The sequence below is a fragment of the Procambarus clarkii genome, chromosome 46 (assembly GCF_040958095.1).
Source record: "Procambarus clarkii isolate CNS0578487 chromosome 46, FALCON_Pclarkii_2.0, whole genome shotgun sequence".
Classification (NCBI taxonomy): Eukaryota; Metazoa; Arthropoda; class Malacostraca; order Decapoda; family Cambaridae; genus Procambarus; species Procambarus clarkii.
This window is the reverse complement of record NC_091195.1, coordinates 30,238,717-30,251,073: the sequence shown is the minus strand read 5'-3', so window position 1 is coordinate 30,251,073 and position 12,357 is coordinate 30,238,717. Positions and strand designations below refer to the sequence as shown.

General features: G+C 42.5%; 1 protein-coding gene across 1 annotated transcript in view; it reads left to right on the top strand.

The window, feature by feature from the left end:
- The window catches only part of LOC123770547 (hyaluronan mediated motility receptor), a 188,038-nt gene that overhangs the window by 28,453 nt on the left and 147,228 nt on the right, over nt 1-12,357 (top strand). The window contains exon 7 of the mRNA XM_045762557.2: nt 2,157-2,296. Within this exon, the coding sequence (XP_045618513.2) occupies nt 2,157-2,296 (140 nt within the window). The remainder of the gene's footprint in view (nt 1-2,156; nt 2,297-12,357) is intronic.

Here is a 12,357-nt window from a genome sequence, read left to right as displayed (position 1 = left end):
CTTCAGAGGGCTGTTGAGGGGGGAGGGTTATGGCTGTTGAGAGAGTGGGGGGGGGGTGTGGTTGTTGAGTGGGGGAAGAGCAACACGTTCCTCCTCCTCGTATGTGGAGGAGAGTTGTAAAGTCTTGGGCCTTTGATAGTTCTTAATATGTGCCTATTGCACCTATGTTTTTCAGTGGGGACATTTTGCACATTCTGCCATGCATTCTAGTTTAATATGGTGTTATTTCTGTGTGCAGACTTGGGACCAGTCCCTCTAGTATTTTTCGAGTGTAAATTATTATGCATCTCTCTCGCCTGCGCTCTTGGGAATACAGATTGAAAATGTTTAAGTGGTCCCAATCATTTTGATGTTTTATTGAGTGCATTCAAGTAGTAAAAGATCTTGACATGCTCTCCAGGGCAGCAATTTCTCCAGCTTAAAATGGGGCTGTTAGTGGACAACAATATTCCTTACCTTACCTTGAACAAAGGTTCCACTCCAGTTAGTGCTAAGTGTTTTAAAAAGTATCATCACAGGTGAGGCATCTCTTGTTTGGAAGGTTCTCGTTATCTAACCTGTCATTTTTCTTGCAGTTGTGATAGCTACTTTATTGTATTCTTTAAGAGTTAGTTTTCCTGACATGATTACTCCTGAATCTTTCTACATCACTTTCTTTCACTGGTGTGATTTGACTTTGTTTTGGGGTTTTTGCTTTTACTTTTTTTCTGTAGCACAGTTATTGGAACTTATCCACATCATATTATTTTGTGGCCCATTGAAAGATTGGATTAACATTGAATTGGAGGTTTGCCGAGTCTTCTATAGTGTCTATTCATGAGAATGCTGGTGACGTCTGCGAAGGATAATACGGTACTATAGTTTGTATCCTGATCTTTGTCTGATATGGGGATGAGGAACAGTACTGGAGCAAGCACAGTACCCTGAGGTTTTCATGGTGGATGATCCGGATTTTACTTTGTTGACTATAACACTCTGGGTTCTGTTTGTTAGGAAGGTAAAGATCCATCTCCCTACTTTGCCAGTAATTCATTTTGTGCGCATTCTGTGTGCAATAACACCATGATCACATTTGTCAAATACTTTTGGGAAATGTGTGTTACATCAGCATTTTGTCTTCCATGGCACCTAAGTGGTCATAGGTCTAGAGTATAAGTTGAGAGGCAGGAGTGCTCTGTTCTGAACCCAAGTTGTGCACGGTTATGTAGACGCTTTAATTCCTTGTATTTTGTAATCTTTCTTCTTGGCACTCGGGTTTTCATGATGTGTGATGTTAGAGCTATTGGTTTATAATGTTTTGCATCAGCTTTACTGCCTCCTTTGTAGTGTGGTGCGATCTCTGCTGTTTAAAGTATGTCATGGCATGTCCAATTGTCACCTTCCTTACAGTGTAATTTACTATTCCTATGCCAAACACAAAAGTTTAAACTCAATTTATGGTTAAATACCATCATGCATATTCTTGACATTAAGCAGCAGCCCCTCGAGGTCCTCTTGTGGTGTCTGCAGTTCTCATCAAATTTTGAGTCTTCTGCAAACAGTCATGAATGCTCTTACATCTTTTAAAGTTGTTTACATAAATCAAGAACAGTACTTTCCATGGTACTGAACCATATAAGATTCTTCTTGCTACTTCCTTAGCTCCTGACTGTTATTACAATACTCTTTCCTGTTGGTTCGCTGCTTGCTAACGATATAACACTAGTACAGTATACCAAATAATTTGTGTAGTGACCTTTATTTTCTCCCAGATGTTCTCGGTATTATATACAGTATTTCATCCTCATGTCAAAGCCTTCTCAACCTATTATCACTTAAGTCACATTATGAGGGAATTTTTAGCATTTTTTTATATTAAATTTGATTGAGTGGAAACTGGACATATAATCATTTATGGCATAATGAAAGTTTTGGTCTTCCACTAAATGTGTAGTAGGAATGTACACGAGGTCGGTGTATACTGCACCTTTATTGCCACCTGTAGTACTTGCCTCTTGTAACTGAACATGCAGGTGAATCATGTGCTCATATCTAACCCAAAAGTTTGGTCGCTTTATCTAATTCTAGTCAGTTTTATCTGTTCTATGAACAAGTGGTTAACTGCATAATTTGGTTCAGAAGAACTGATAATTATATTCACCTTTTTATTATTACAGAGAGCAAGTTTGAGGATGATTTTATATTGTTAAAAGAACAACTTGAAACGACAACAACTGCCTTGGTAGAAACACAGCAGCTCGTGTCATCACTCAATGATGAACGTTCAGGGTTGCAACTTAAGCTGAAGTACCTTGAGGTAAGCACACTATACCATATATAATAAGCACTCAGTAGTGTTTAGATAATTATCCTGCATGATGTATTCTATATTATATTCATCCAAGCACACGCTTAATAAATTATCACTTTCGCACCCTCGTGGCACTTGAGCACGCCTCCAATTTTTTCTCTAGAGTTAGAGGGTTGGACTCGATTTTGAGTCAACAATAAAATATTTATATAAAATTCATTTTTTATCTAATCGCCTTTGGGATAGTTTCAAAATGAGCACCTTTAAATTGCACACAGTTTGATACCAAAATGAAAGATGTAACACGAAAAATTTGTCGGAACACTGGAAAGATATGAATAATTTTGTAATGATGAGCGTCCAAAATTAAAATATTTGTTAAAATTCTATTTATTGCTCTATTATTATGAGACTAGTTTTAAAATATGCGCCATTATATTGCGAACAATTTGATAACAAAATGAAAGTCGTAAGACAAAAATTGATGTAATTAAACTGAACGAGTATACACATTATGCCGCGGTGTGCAAGTTGGTGCTGGTTCATTGGTAACTTTAGGTTTTGCTGTGGGGTGTCACGCTGAGTGTTTGAACATTATGTGCATATACACCTATAGGGAATTTTATTGCGAACACAATGATACCAAAATGAACGACGTAGCACGAGAATTAAGGTGAGAAACTGAAATGAGTATACACATTCGGTGTCGCTGCGCTCTCGCCAGCGCGCTTGCCGGCACACCGGGGGCATGATCTTTAAGTTTGTGGCGCGCATGTCGGGAGCTCAAAAGTGTTGAAATGCTGTTTAAATAAACGGATGTGGAAAGACCCCACAAATTATTGCACAAAGAAATCACATTAACGTGAGGTATCAATGAGAAAATCGGTAGTATCCTCCTCATGGCTGCTATTGATTTTCCCAAGTAATTCATGAAATTCGTGGGAATGAACTTGTAGTGTGCAACAGTCATAGTGTCCATATATAAAAAGCAAATGCACAAATTAGACATGCTTCTCGATGGCCTCTATACATAAAGAGAGCTACAAGGGTAAACTTGAGGGGTTAAATATGTAGAAATATGCAATATTCCTATTGCAATGGGAAGAGATAAAGCTGACAAGGAAGAATTTATAACTAGTGGTCAGAGACTCAAGCTTAAAAAGCAAAGGTGCTGAAAATCTTTTTTTTTTTTTTCTCCTTTCCTGAAGGGAGCCCCTACGACTCCCTGGAGTTTATCGGGCTAATGTGTTTTATATTAGACCGGGACATTAGCTATGGAGTTCAGACCTACCAGGGACCATGAGCCAGAACCTGGCCCCTTCAGAGAGGTTTCAGGAAGAGGTTTCAAAATATTGCTGAACTTTTTCCATATTACATTTTTCCTTTAACGTTTCTTCATCCTCTTCCTTGCCATCTTCTTCATTGCACTCTTCTGGGTTGTTTGCTACACATACTAATTCTCTAATTTCATCATCAATCACATTTTGATTGGGGCTTCTTCCTCAAAATCTATCCACCTATCTGTCATCTTCTATTGTTTGTCACCAGTTCTGCTCTCAGTTCAGGGGACTTAATTCCCTTGACATAGGCTAGAAGTTCCTCCTAATTTTTTCCTCTTGCTAACTTTCTTCGCCGTAAATTCTTTATAATCTGCCACATCATCTTCCTCAGGAAACAGACTTGACGTGGGCCAAAGTTTTTTCCAACCATTTCTTAGTGTTGTTTGCTGTACCTCATCCCATGCACTTGAAATAGTCTAGATAGCTGACTTTATTGTGAAGAATTTTATAAAGTCCTTAATTGTTCCTAGCTGATTATTAAGACATCTGGCAAACATCTTCTTGCAGTGGTGTTTAAGGTTCTTAATTATCTCTTGATCCATGGGTTGGATCAGTGAAGTTGTATTGGGTGGTAAGAATGTTCCAATGATATTGCCATTTACTGACTCATCACCTTGTGGATGTGTTGAACCATTATCTAGCAGCAGCACAACTTTGCTGTTTTGTGGGAGGCCAACACTTTTCAGGTGCTGCTTCACCTCGGGTACAAAGTTCTTGTTAAAACTCTCGGCACATATTATTCGAGACATCCACGCACTTGACTGGTCCTTATAAATCACAGGGAGGCACCTAGGAGGCACATGGATCAGGAGCCGGTCGGACTGGACTTGTGATCCTGTGGTCCTGGGTTCGATCCCAGGCGCCGGCGAGAAACAATGGGCAGAGTTTCTTTCACCCTATGCCCCTGTTACCTAGCAGTAAAATAGGTACCTGGGTGTTAGTCAGCTGTCACGGGCTGCTTCCTGGGGGTGGAGCCTGGTCGAGGACCGGGCCGCGGGAACACTAAAAAGCCCCGAAATCCTCTCGAGATAACCTCCTCTCTCAAGAAGCTGACTTTAAAGTCCTGGGGTTTTTGCTAATTCCAATCACAAGTAATTTCAGCTTGTGCATGCCAGCTACAGTTGCACAGCACGGCAGAGAAATTCTCTGTTCTGTTTATAACCTCCTGAAGGATCGTCCTCACCACTATGAGCCATTGTGTCTTTGGGTAACATACGCCAGTATAAACCTGTCTCGTCAGCATTATAAATTTACTCTGGAGATAAATTATGTTCCTGCACCATTTCCACGTATTTAGTTGAATACTCGTCAGCACCAATAGTGTCGGCAGATTGTCATTCACCATGTATGAAGCTCATGTCATGGCAGGTTTAAAGCTTCTAAGCCATCCATCACTATATACACACTTCTGAGTAATTTTCATGGCTTGGTGAAATTCTCGTGCCTTTTCCACGCGCAGCCAGCTTGTCACTGGCTTCATCACCACCTTACGCCTCTGTTTGTACCACTCCCACACTGCATTATTAACACTCCACTTTTGCTTTACTTACTACCTTTCTATTTCGTATTGCCTTACAACTTTCACTTTTAGAGAAATAGTAACAAATTATAGGATTAGCCTTAAAAAGATAAAAAACAGTGCTTTTGTTAACACTTTCGCCCGGGCATGACGCAGCATTGCGTCATCCGTTTACTGGCGGTAATTCCGGGGATGACGCAGCATTGCGTCATCTACTTTAACTTTAAATAATCGCCAAAAATCGGGTTTTTATCCGATTTTTTTGGGACTGGTTTTAAAATGCGCGCCGATGTCTTCCCATTTTCTTTGTTGAGCCTCGTGGCCCTCAGGCAGCTTGGCACATGCTGTGGGCCCATTGTTTTCGCTCCACTGTTGTGACCAATGTCGCCTCCCCTCGCATCTCAAACGTGTGAACATTTCGGCTATTTTCCGTGGCTATATTTCTTACTGCGGCTTTAGAAACTATCTACGCTTACTCCACAATGGATAGTGATCATGAACAAGGCCCTTCCAGGAAGAAAATTGCGAAAGAAAGGCTTGAAAAGGGCGGGAATTAGGAGTGCAGCTGGAAGGCGGCTGAGCACTCACTCGCGGCTAACGCGTGGCCCGTCTTCAACTCGTCGGCGGTTGGAGCGTGACCAGGTTTTTTATTTTATATGCTAATGTTCCTCTAGAGAATTCTGTTGCGAACCCAATGAGACCAAAATGAAAGACTTGGGATAAAAAATGAGGTGACCAGAGTGAAAATAGTGAAAACATTTTATCGCGTTTGCGCGCTCCTGGGTAACTCGTTCGCACTTTCTCTGTTTGCTGCGGGTAATTAACCGGGCTTTTGGAGTTTATATGCATTTAGTGCTGTAGAGAATTCTATTGCGAACACAATGATACCAAATTTAATCTCGTAGGACGAGAATTAAGGTGACAAAGTTGAAGAGAGTATACACTTTTCAGAATTTACGCGCACTCCCGTGACACCCTGGGTCCCATATCGCACAGTTGAGGGGTGGCGCGCGGGGTGCGCCAAAGTGTTAATGCTATACTCGGCGCACACGACGCTTCTCGGAACACTGCTCTCAACCTTCTTTATTATTTCAACTTTCTTCCCAAATGTCATCACTGACCTCTTTCTTTTACGTAACCTGTTTGTTGATGCTTTTACTGACACAATGCCTGCATGTGGAGCCGACATAGTGCATGGATGTGATTGTGCAGATATGTAAAAGTCATGGAATGAACACTCCAGCCTCATGACAAATCAAAACAATGGGAACAGTTGGCTGTGAATCTGTGACATCACAGAGTAGAAGGCACTCTGGAGTGGTGGTGCCTGACATGGTCAGTGGGCAAACTAGACCATCTCCCACCCACCCACCACCCTGGGCAGGCGCGACACTTGGCGGACCACTTCCTCACCCGAACTTAGTTCATGTAGCGGGAATCCCCAACCCCCAATCAAGAAACTGGAACTTTTGGATAACTTAAGTTCACAAACCGAGTGGTCGTCTGTAATATGACACTTAAGAAATACTTCCCAGAAATGTAGTGCTCATCCTGCAGCTGCATTTTGGTAATTACACACACCTGCAACTGTCTCTTTTGGTCCTTCGTCTCGACTGTTAATGAAGTGGTGTACCGGTTTCCAAGCCTGTACACTGTGGAGTTTTCACCACCACCTTATTCCCCCCCTCCCCAAGTGTGTTTCAATTTGTTTACTATTATAACAATATTTTTGTGCATCTTATTCATTGGAGTGCTTTGTTTCCACTTGTTTTCTTGTTTAACCCTTAAAGTGCGCATCACTTCATATGAAGTGTAAATCGTTTTACCAGTCAACTGCGCTTCACTTCATATGAAGTGTATGGGTACCGCGCACGATTTGAATGGCCTGCGGTGTAGCTGGGGGTCCCATACGCTGCCCAGGGGCTCTAGTAAACAGCGGCCATTTTGAAAAAAATTCCCGCTCACGATCCGAAGGCATGGGAGGCCTCAGTTTAGCGAGAGTCACCATGGCGAGCGCACGGTCAAACGCCTCACGGGCACGCACCACTCAGTCCCTCACCCCAGAGCAAATAGCCCACGAATTATTCTCTGAAGGTGAAGAAAGTGTGTTTGACGATTCAGACAACGATGAGGATTATACACAGTTGTCGGGTGATAGTAGCAGCAGCAGTGAAAGTGAGAATGACCGCCATGCCATGGCGAGGCCTATACGCTCTCCCATGCCTCCTCGCCCATTTTCTACCCCAATTCTACCACGACCTCACAGTTCCTGTGGATATTTTCTGTTTGAGGGTGACGAGTCAGAGGGAGGTGACTCCTTTTCTGGGTTTAGTGACTCAGATCAAAGTTTTATTGAGCCTGTGGCTGGTACCAGTGGTGTAACTGGGCGAGAAATTGTCGCGTCAGCAGCATCTCGCCCAGCCAAGCGCCACCGCATGGCACCACATGAGGGACCAAGACCCTCGTTTTCACGTGCATCCACCTCACGTGCATCCACCTCAAGTGCATCCACCTCAAGTGCATCCACCTCACGTGCACCCACCTCACGTGCACCCACCTCACGTGCACCCACCTCACGTGCACATAGCCGCCGTGCTTCTCGCAGACGGTATTCAGCTCCTGGTCGCCGGTATGCATCGCTTCCTCGCCGTCTTTCCTCTGCATCTCGCAGGACGCCTGGTGTACTTGAGTGGAGTGATGGTGACGATTTTATTCCTAATATTCCTCACTTTGACGATAAAGATGTAGGGATTACAAACCTTTTCCCTAATCAAGGTGAGGACATGGCTGAGATGGAATATTTTACAGCATTCTATGATGAACCACTCATGGAATACATTGTACACCAAACGAACCTGCATGCTGCTTACCTGATTGAGAGGGAAATCACAGAATTTTCACGACTGCAGCGTTGGAAAAATACCACAGTGGCGGAAATGTATGTGTTTTTGGCACTCTGTTTGTTGATGAAGCACTGTTACAAACATGCAATAAATGACTATTTGAGCAAGGACAAGACAATACCAACACCTTTATTCGGGAAATATATGTCACGAGACAGGTTTCAGATACTCCTCAGGTGTCTACATTTTGGAAGTGTTCAGGACCGAACACCTGATGATAGACTGTGGCGAGTGAGGCACTACATGAACGATGTTATTGGAAAATTCAGAGATTTTTACGTACCAGCACAGAAGCTGGTGGTTGATGAATCTCTCATACTTTTCAAGGGACGTGTTCCATTCAAACAGTACATTCCCTCAAAACGAAACCGATTTGGCCTGAAATTTTTTGTTCTTTGTGATTGTGAGACAGGATACGTGTTACACATGATTCTGTACTCGGCTAGTGATGTAGACATTCCCGGTAACGACGAACATGGATTCTCGGGGAGTGTAGTGAAGACCATCATGGCTCCGTGGATGAACAAGGGACACATTTTATACACAGATAATTACTATGCAAGTCCCTTGCTAGCTCGGTTCTTGCTAGAAAATAGAACCGGATTGGTTGGTACAGTAAAGCCACAACGAAGGGAAATGCCTGTGTTTGACAACGACATTGCAGTTGGTGAGTGTCAGAGAAGGAAAAGTGATAACATTCTGTCAGTTCGGTGGAAAGACAAAAGAGAGGTGAACTTGTTGACAACAATTCATGATGGAACAATGGTGAACAGTGGGAAAGTGAGCCATAAAACAAACGCACCACTATATAAGCCAGACTGTGTTTTAGACTATAATATCAACATGCGGTTGATTGATAAATCAGACGTGATGATTGGCACTGCAGAGTGTGTGCGGAAGACATGTAGGTGGACGAAAAAAGTGTTCTTCCATCTTGTGGACATGAGCATGCTGAACTGTTTCAACATGTACCTTGTGAGAACTGGACGTAAGCCCACTTTCCGTGACTTTGTATTTGATGCTGCAATACAGTTATTAGGAAAGTTTGCAAAAGATGTCCCAGGTATTCAGCGGCCCATCATAAACCCACTGTTGCAGCATGCTGGTACTCCACGCCTCGCTCACACTGAAGGCTTCCTAGCACACAAACTTATTTGCCACCTGGTGTGAAGCATGCAATAGCCCAACGTGATTGCTTGGTGTGTAAAACGACGACACGTAGAGACAAGAAACGGAAGCTTGTGCAAACATGGTGTGAAACGTGTGGTATCCCATTATGTGCTGTCGACTGCTTCAATGACTACCACAGTCTAGAAATCTTCTAAGTGTGCTTCAAAGTGTGTATAGCGTGTGCGAGTGTGTAAATATGTAAACATATAAGCAGATAGCGTGTGCGTGTGTGTAAATATATACAAATATAAGCAGAACATACAATATAATAGACTGTAATGACATATTATATTGCCGTAATTGAAAACATTTGTGTGCGCCTGTGTATACTCAAATATGCAACAATTATTGATACAAAATATGTTCAAACAGTATTTGAAACACAATTAGTGAAAAAAAATTAGATAAAATGCGCTTAGACATTGTAAATAAATAGCGCGAAAATATATTTGTGGCAACTCTGGCTGTTTGAGGACCGCGCGCAACACCTCCCGGGCGTGTACTGCATGAGCGAACATGCAGATTGTGACGTCATCACAGAGCTTCTCGGCTCTATTGCAACAAAAGTAAGTACAATAGAATTTTTTTTTTATTTTTCCCGTGATCAGTGAACAGAACTTAACAGATTAGCAAAAAAAAAAAAAAATTTTTTTTTTTTCAAAATGACATGCGCCTGTGTGGATAGCAGGATATTAGACCCCGAGCATGTTAAGGGTTAAACACTTAATGATAAAAATCTGTTCTTGTTCATGCTATCAATTTCCCTGACAATTTTGTATTCGGTAAACATGTCTTCCTGCACTCATATCATATAAATATATACCCCGCACTCTTGTCTTCCAACAACGCGATGGTTAACCCTTCAATTGCGCATCGCATCATATGATGCTTTGACCGACTTGCAGTAAATTGCGCATCGCTTCATGTGATGCTTTGGAGTACAGTACCTCGCAAGATTTAAACGGCCCGCGGATACACGGGATTCACCACACCTTTATCAGGGCTCTTGTAAACAGACGCCATTTTTTTTAAAAATCGTGGGCCAAACTCCCGGGTGTTAAGGGCCTCAGTATTGAGTGAGCTACCAAGTCTGACGCATGCAGCATGAGCTCGCAGCACTGCTGTTCAGCTTGTGACCACAGCATTGCCTAAAAATGCCATAATATACTTGTTCATGCTATTATGTAGCGATGATATTATTACAGAAGACCCCTGACTGTGATAAAACTGACCAGGGTTCTGATAATAGCAGGATTGTGGTGATATTTAGCTCTGTGCGCCATGGAGGGAGGAGTAATGCTACCTTGAGGTTACCTTGAGGTGCTTCCGGGGCTTAGTGTCCCCGCGGCCCGGTCGTCGACCAGGCCTCCTGGTTGCTGGACTGATCAACTAGGCTGTTGGACGCGGCTGCTCGCAGCCTGACGTATGAGGCCTGGTTGGTCACAGCCAAGGTCACAGCCTGGTTGATCAGGTATCCTTTGGAGGTGCTTATCCAGTTCTCTCCTGAACACTGTGAGGGGTCGGCCAGTTATGCCCCTTATGTATAGTGGAAGCGTATTGAACAGTCTCGGGCCTCTGATGTTGATAGAGTACTCTCTCAGAGTACCTGTTGCACCTCTGCTTTTCAACGGGGTATTCTGCACATCCTGCCATGCCTCCTGGTCTCATGTGATGTTATTTCTGTGTGCAGGTTTGGGACCAGCCCCTCAATTATTTTCCACGTGTAAATTATTATGTATCTCTCCCGCCTGCGCTCAAGGGAGTACAGATTTAGGCTCTTTAGTCGGTCCCAGTAATTTAGATGTTTTACTGAGTGGATTCTAGCAGTAAAGGATCTCTGCACGCTCTCCAGGTCAGCAATTTCTCCAGCTTTGAAAGGGGCTGTCATTGTGCAGCAGTACTCCACTCTAGAGAGCACAAGCGTTTTGAAAAGTATCATCATCGGTATAGCATCTCTAGTGTGAAAAGTTCTTGTTATCCAACCTGTCATTTTTCTTGCAGTTGTGACGGCTACTTTATTGTGTTCTTTAAAGGTAAGGTCTTCCGACATGAGTACACCCAGATCCTTTACATTGCCTTTTCGTTCTATGTTATATTTGCCTGAGTTTTGTACGTGGTTTCTGTTTTTATATTTTCAATTTTTCCATAGCGCATGAGCTGGAACTTATACTCGTTAAACACCATATTATTTTCTGTAGCCCATAGAAAGACCTGATCTACATCTGATTGGAGGTTTGCCGTGTCCTCTATGTTGCCAACTCTCATGAAAATCCTAGTGTCATCTGCAAAGGATGATACAGTGCTATAGGTTGTGTTCTGGTCTATGTCCGATATGAGGATGAGAAAAAGTACTGGAGCAAGCACAGTACCCTGGGGGACCGAGCTCTTCACGGCTGATGGGCTGGATTTTATTTTGTTGACTATTACACATTGGGTTCTGTTTACTCGCTGAGTCCTGTTTGACAGAAAACTGAGTATCCAGCGTCCTACTTTACCAGTTATTCCCATTGACTTCATTTTGTGTGCTATCACGCCATGGTCACATTTATTGAAAGCCTTTGCGAAGTCCGTGTATATCATATCAGCATTCTGTTTTTCTTCTATTCTTATTTTTTTCTTCTATTTCTTATTTTTTTTTATTTTGTTGACTATTACACATTGGGTTCTGTTGGTCAGGAAATTGTAGATCCATCTGCCTATTGTCCCGGTAATTCCTCTTGAACGCATTTTATGTGCAATAACACCATGGTCACATTTATCAAAGGCTTTTGCAAAATCTGTGTAAATTACATCAGCATTTTGTTTGTCTTCCATAGCATCTAATGCCATATCATAGTGGTCCAGCAACTGCGACAGGCAAGAGCGCCCTGTTCTGAAACCATGTTGTCCGGGGTTATGGAGATGCTGTGATTCCATGTATTTTGTGATCTTACTTCTTAGCACTCTCTCAAAATTTTTTATGATGTGCGATGTTAGTGCTATCGGTCTGTAATTTTTTTGCCTCTGCCTTATTTCCTCCTTTATGGAGTGGTGCTATCTCTGCTGTTTTTAGTATGTCAGGGATAACGCCAGTATCTAGGCTTTGTCTCCACAGAATGTGAAGGGCCTGCAATAGTGGTTTTTTACAGTTCTTGA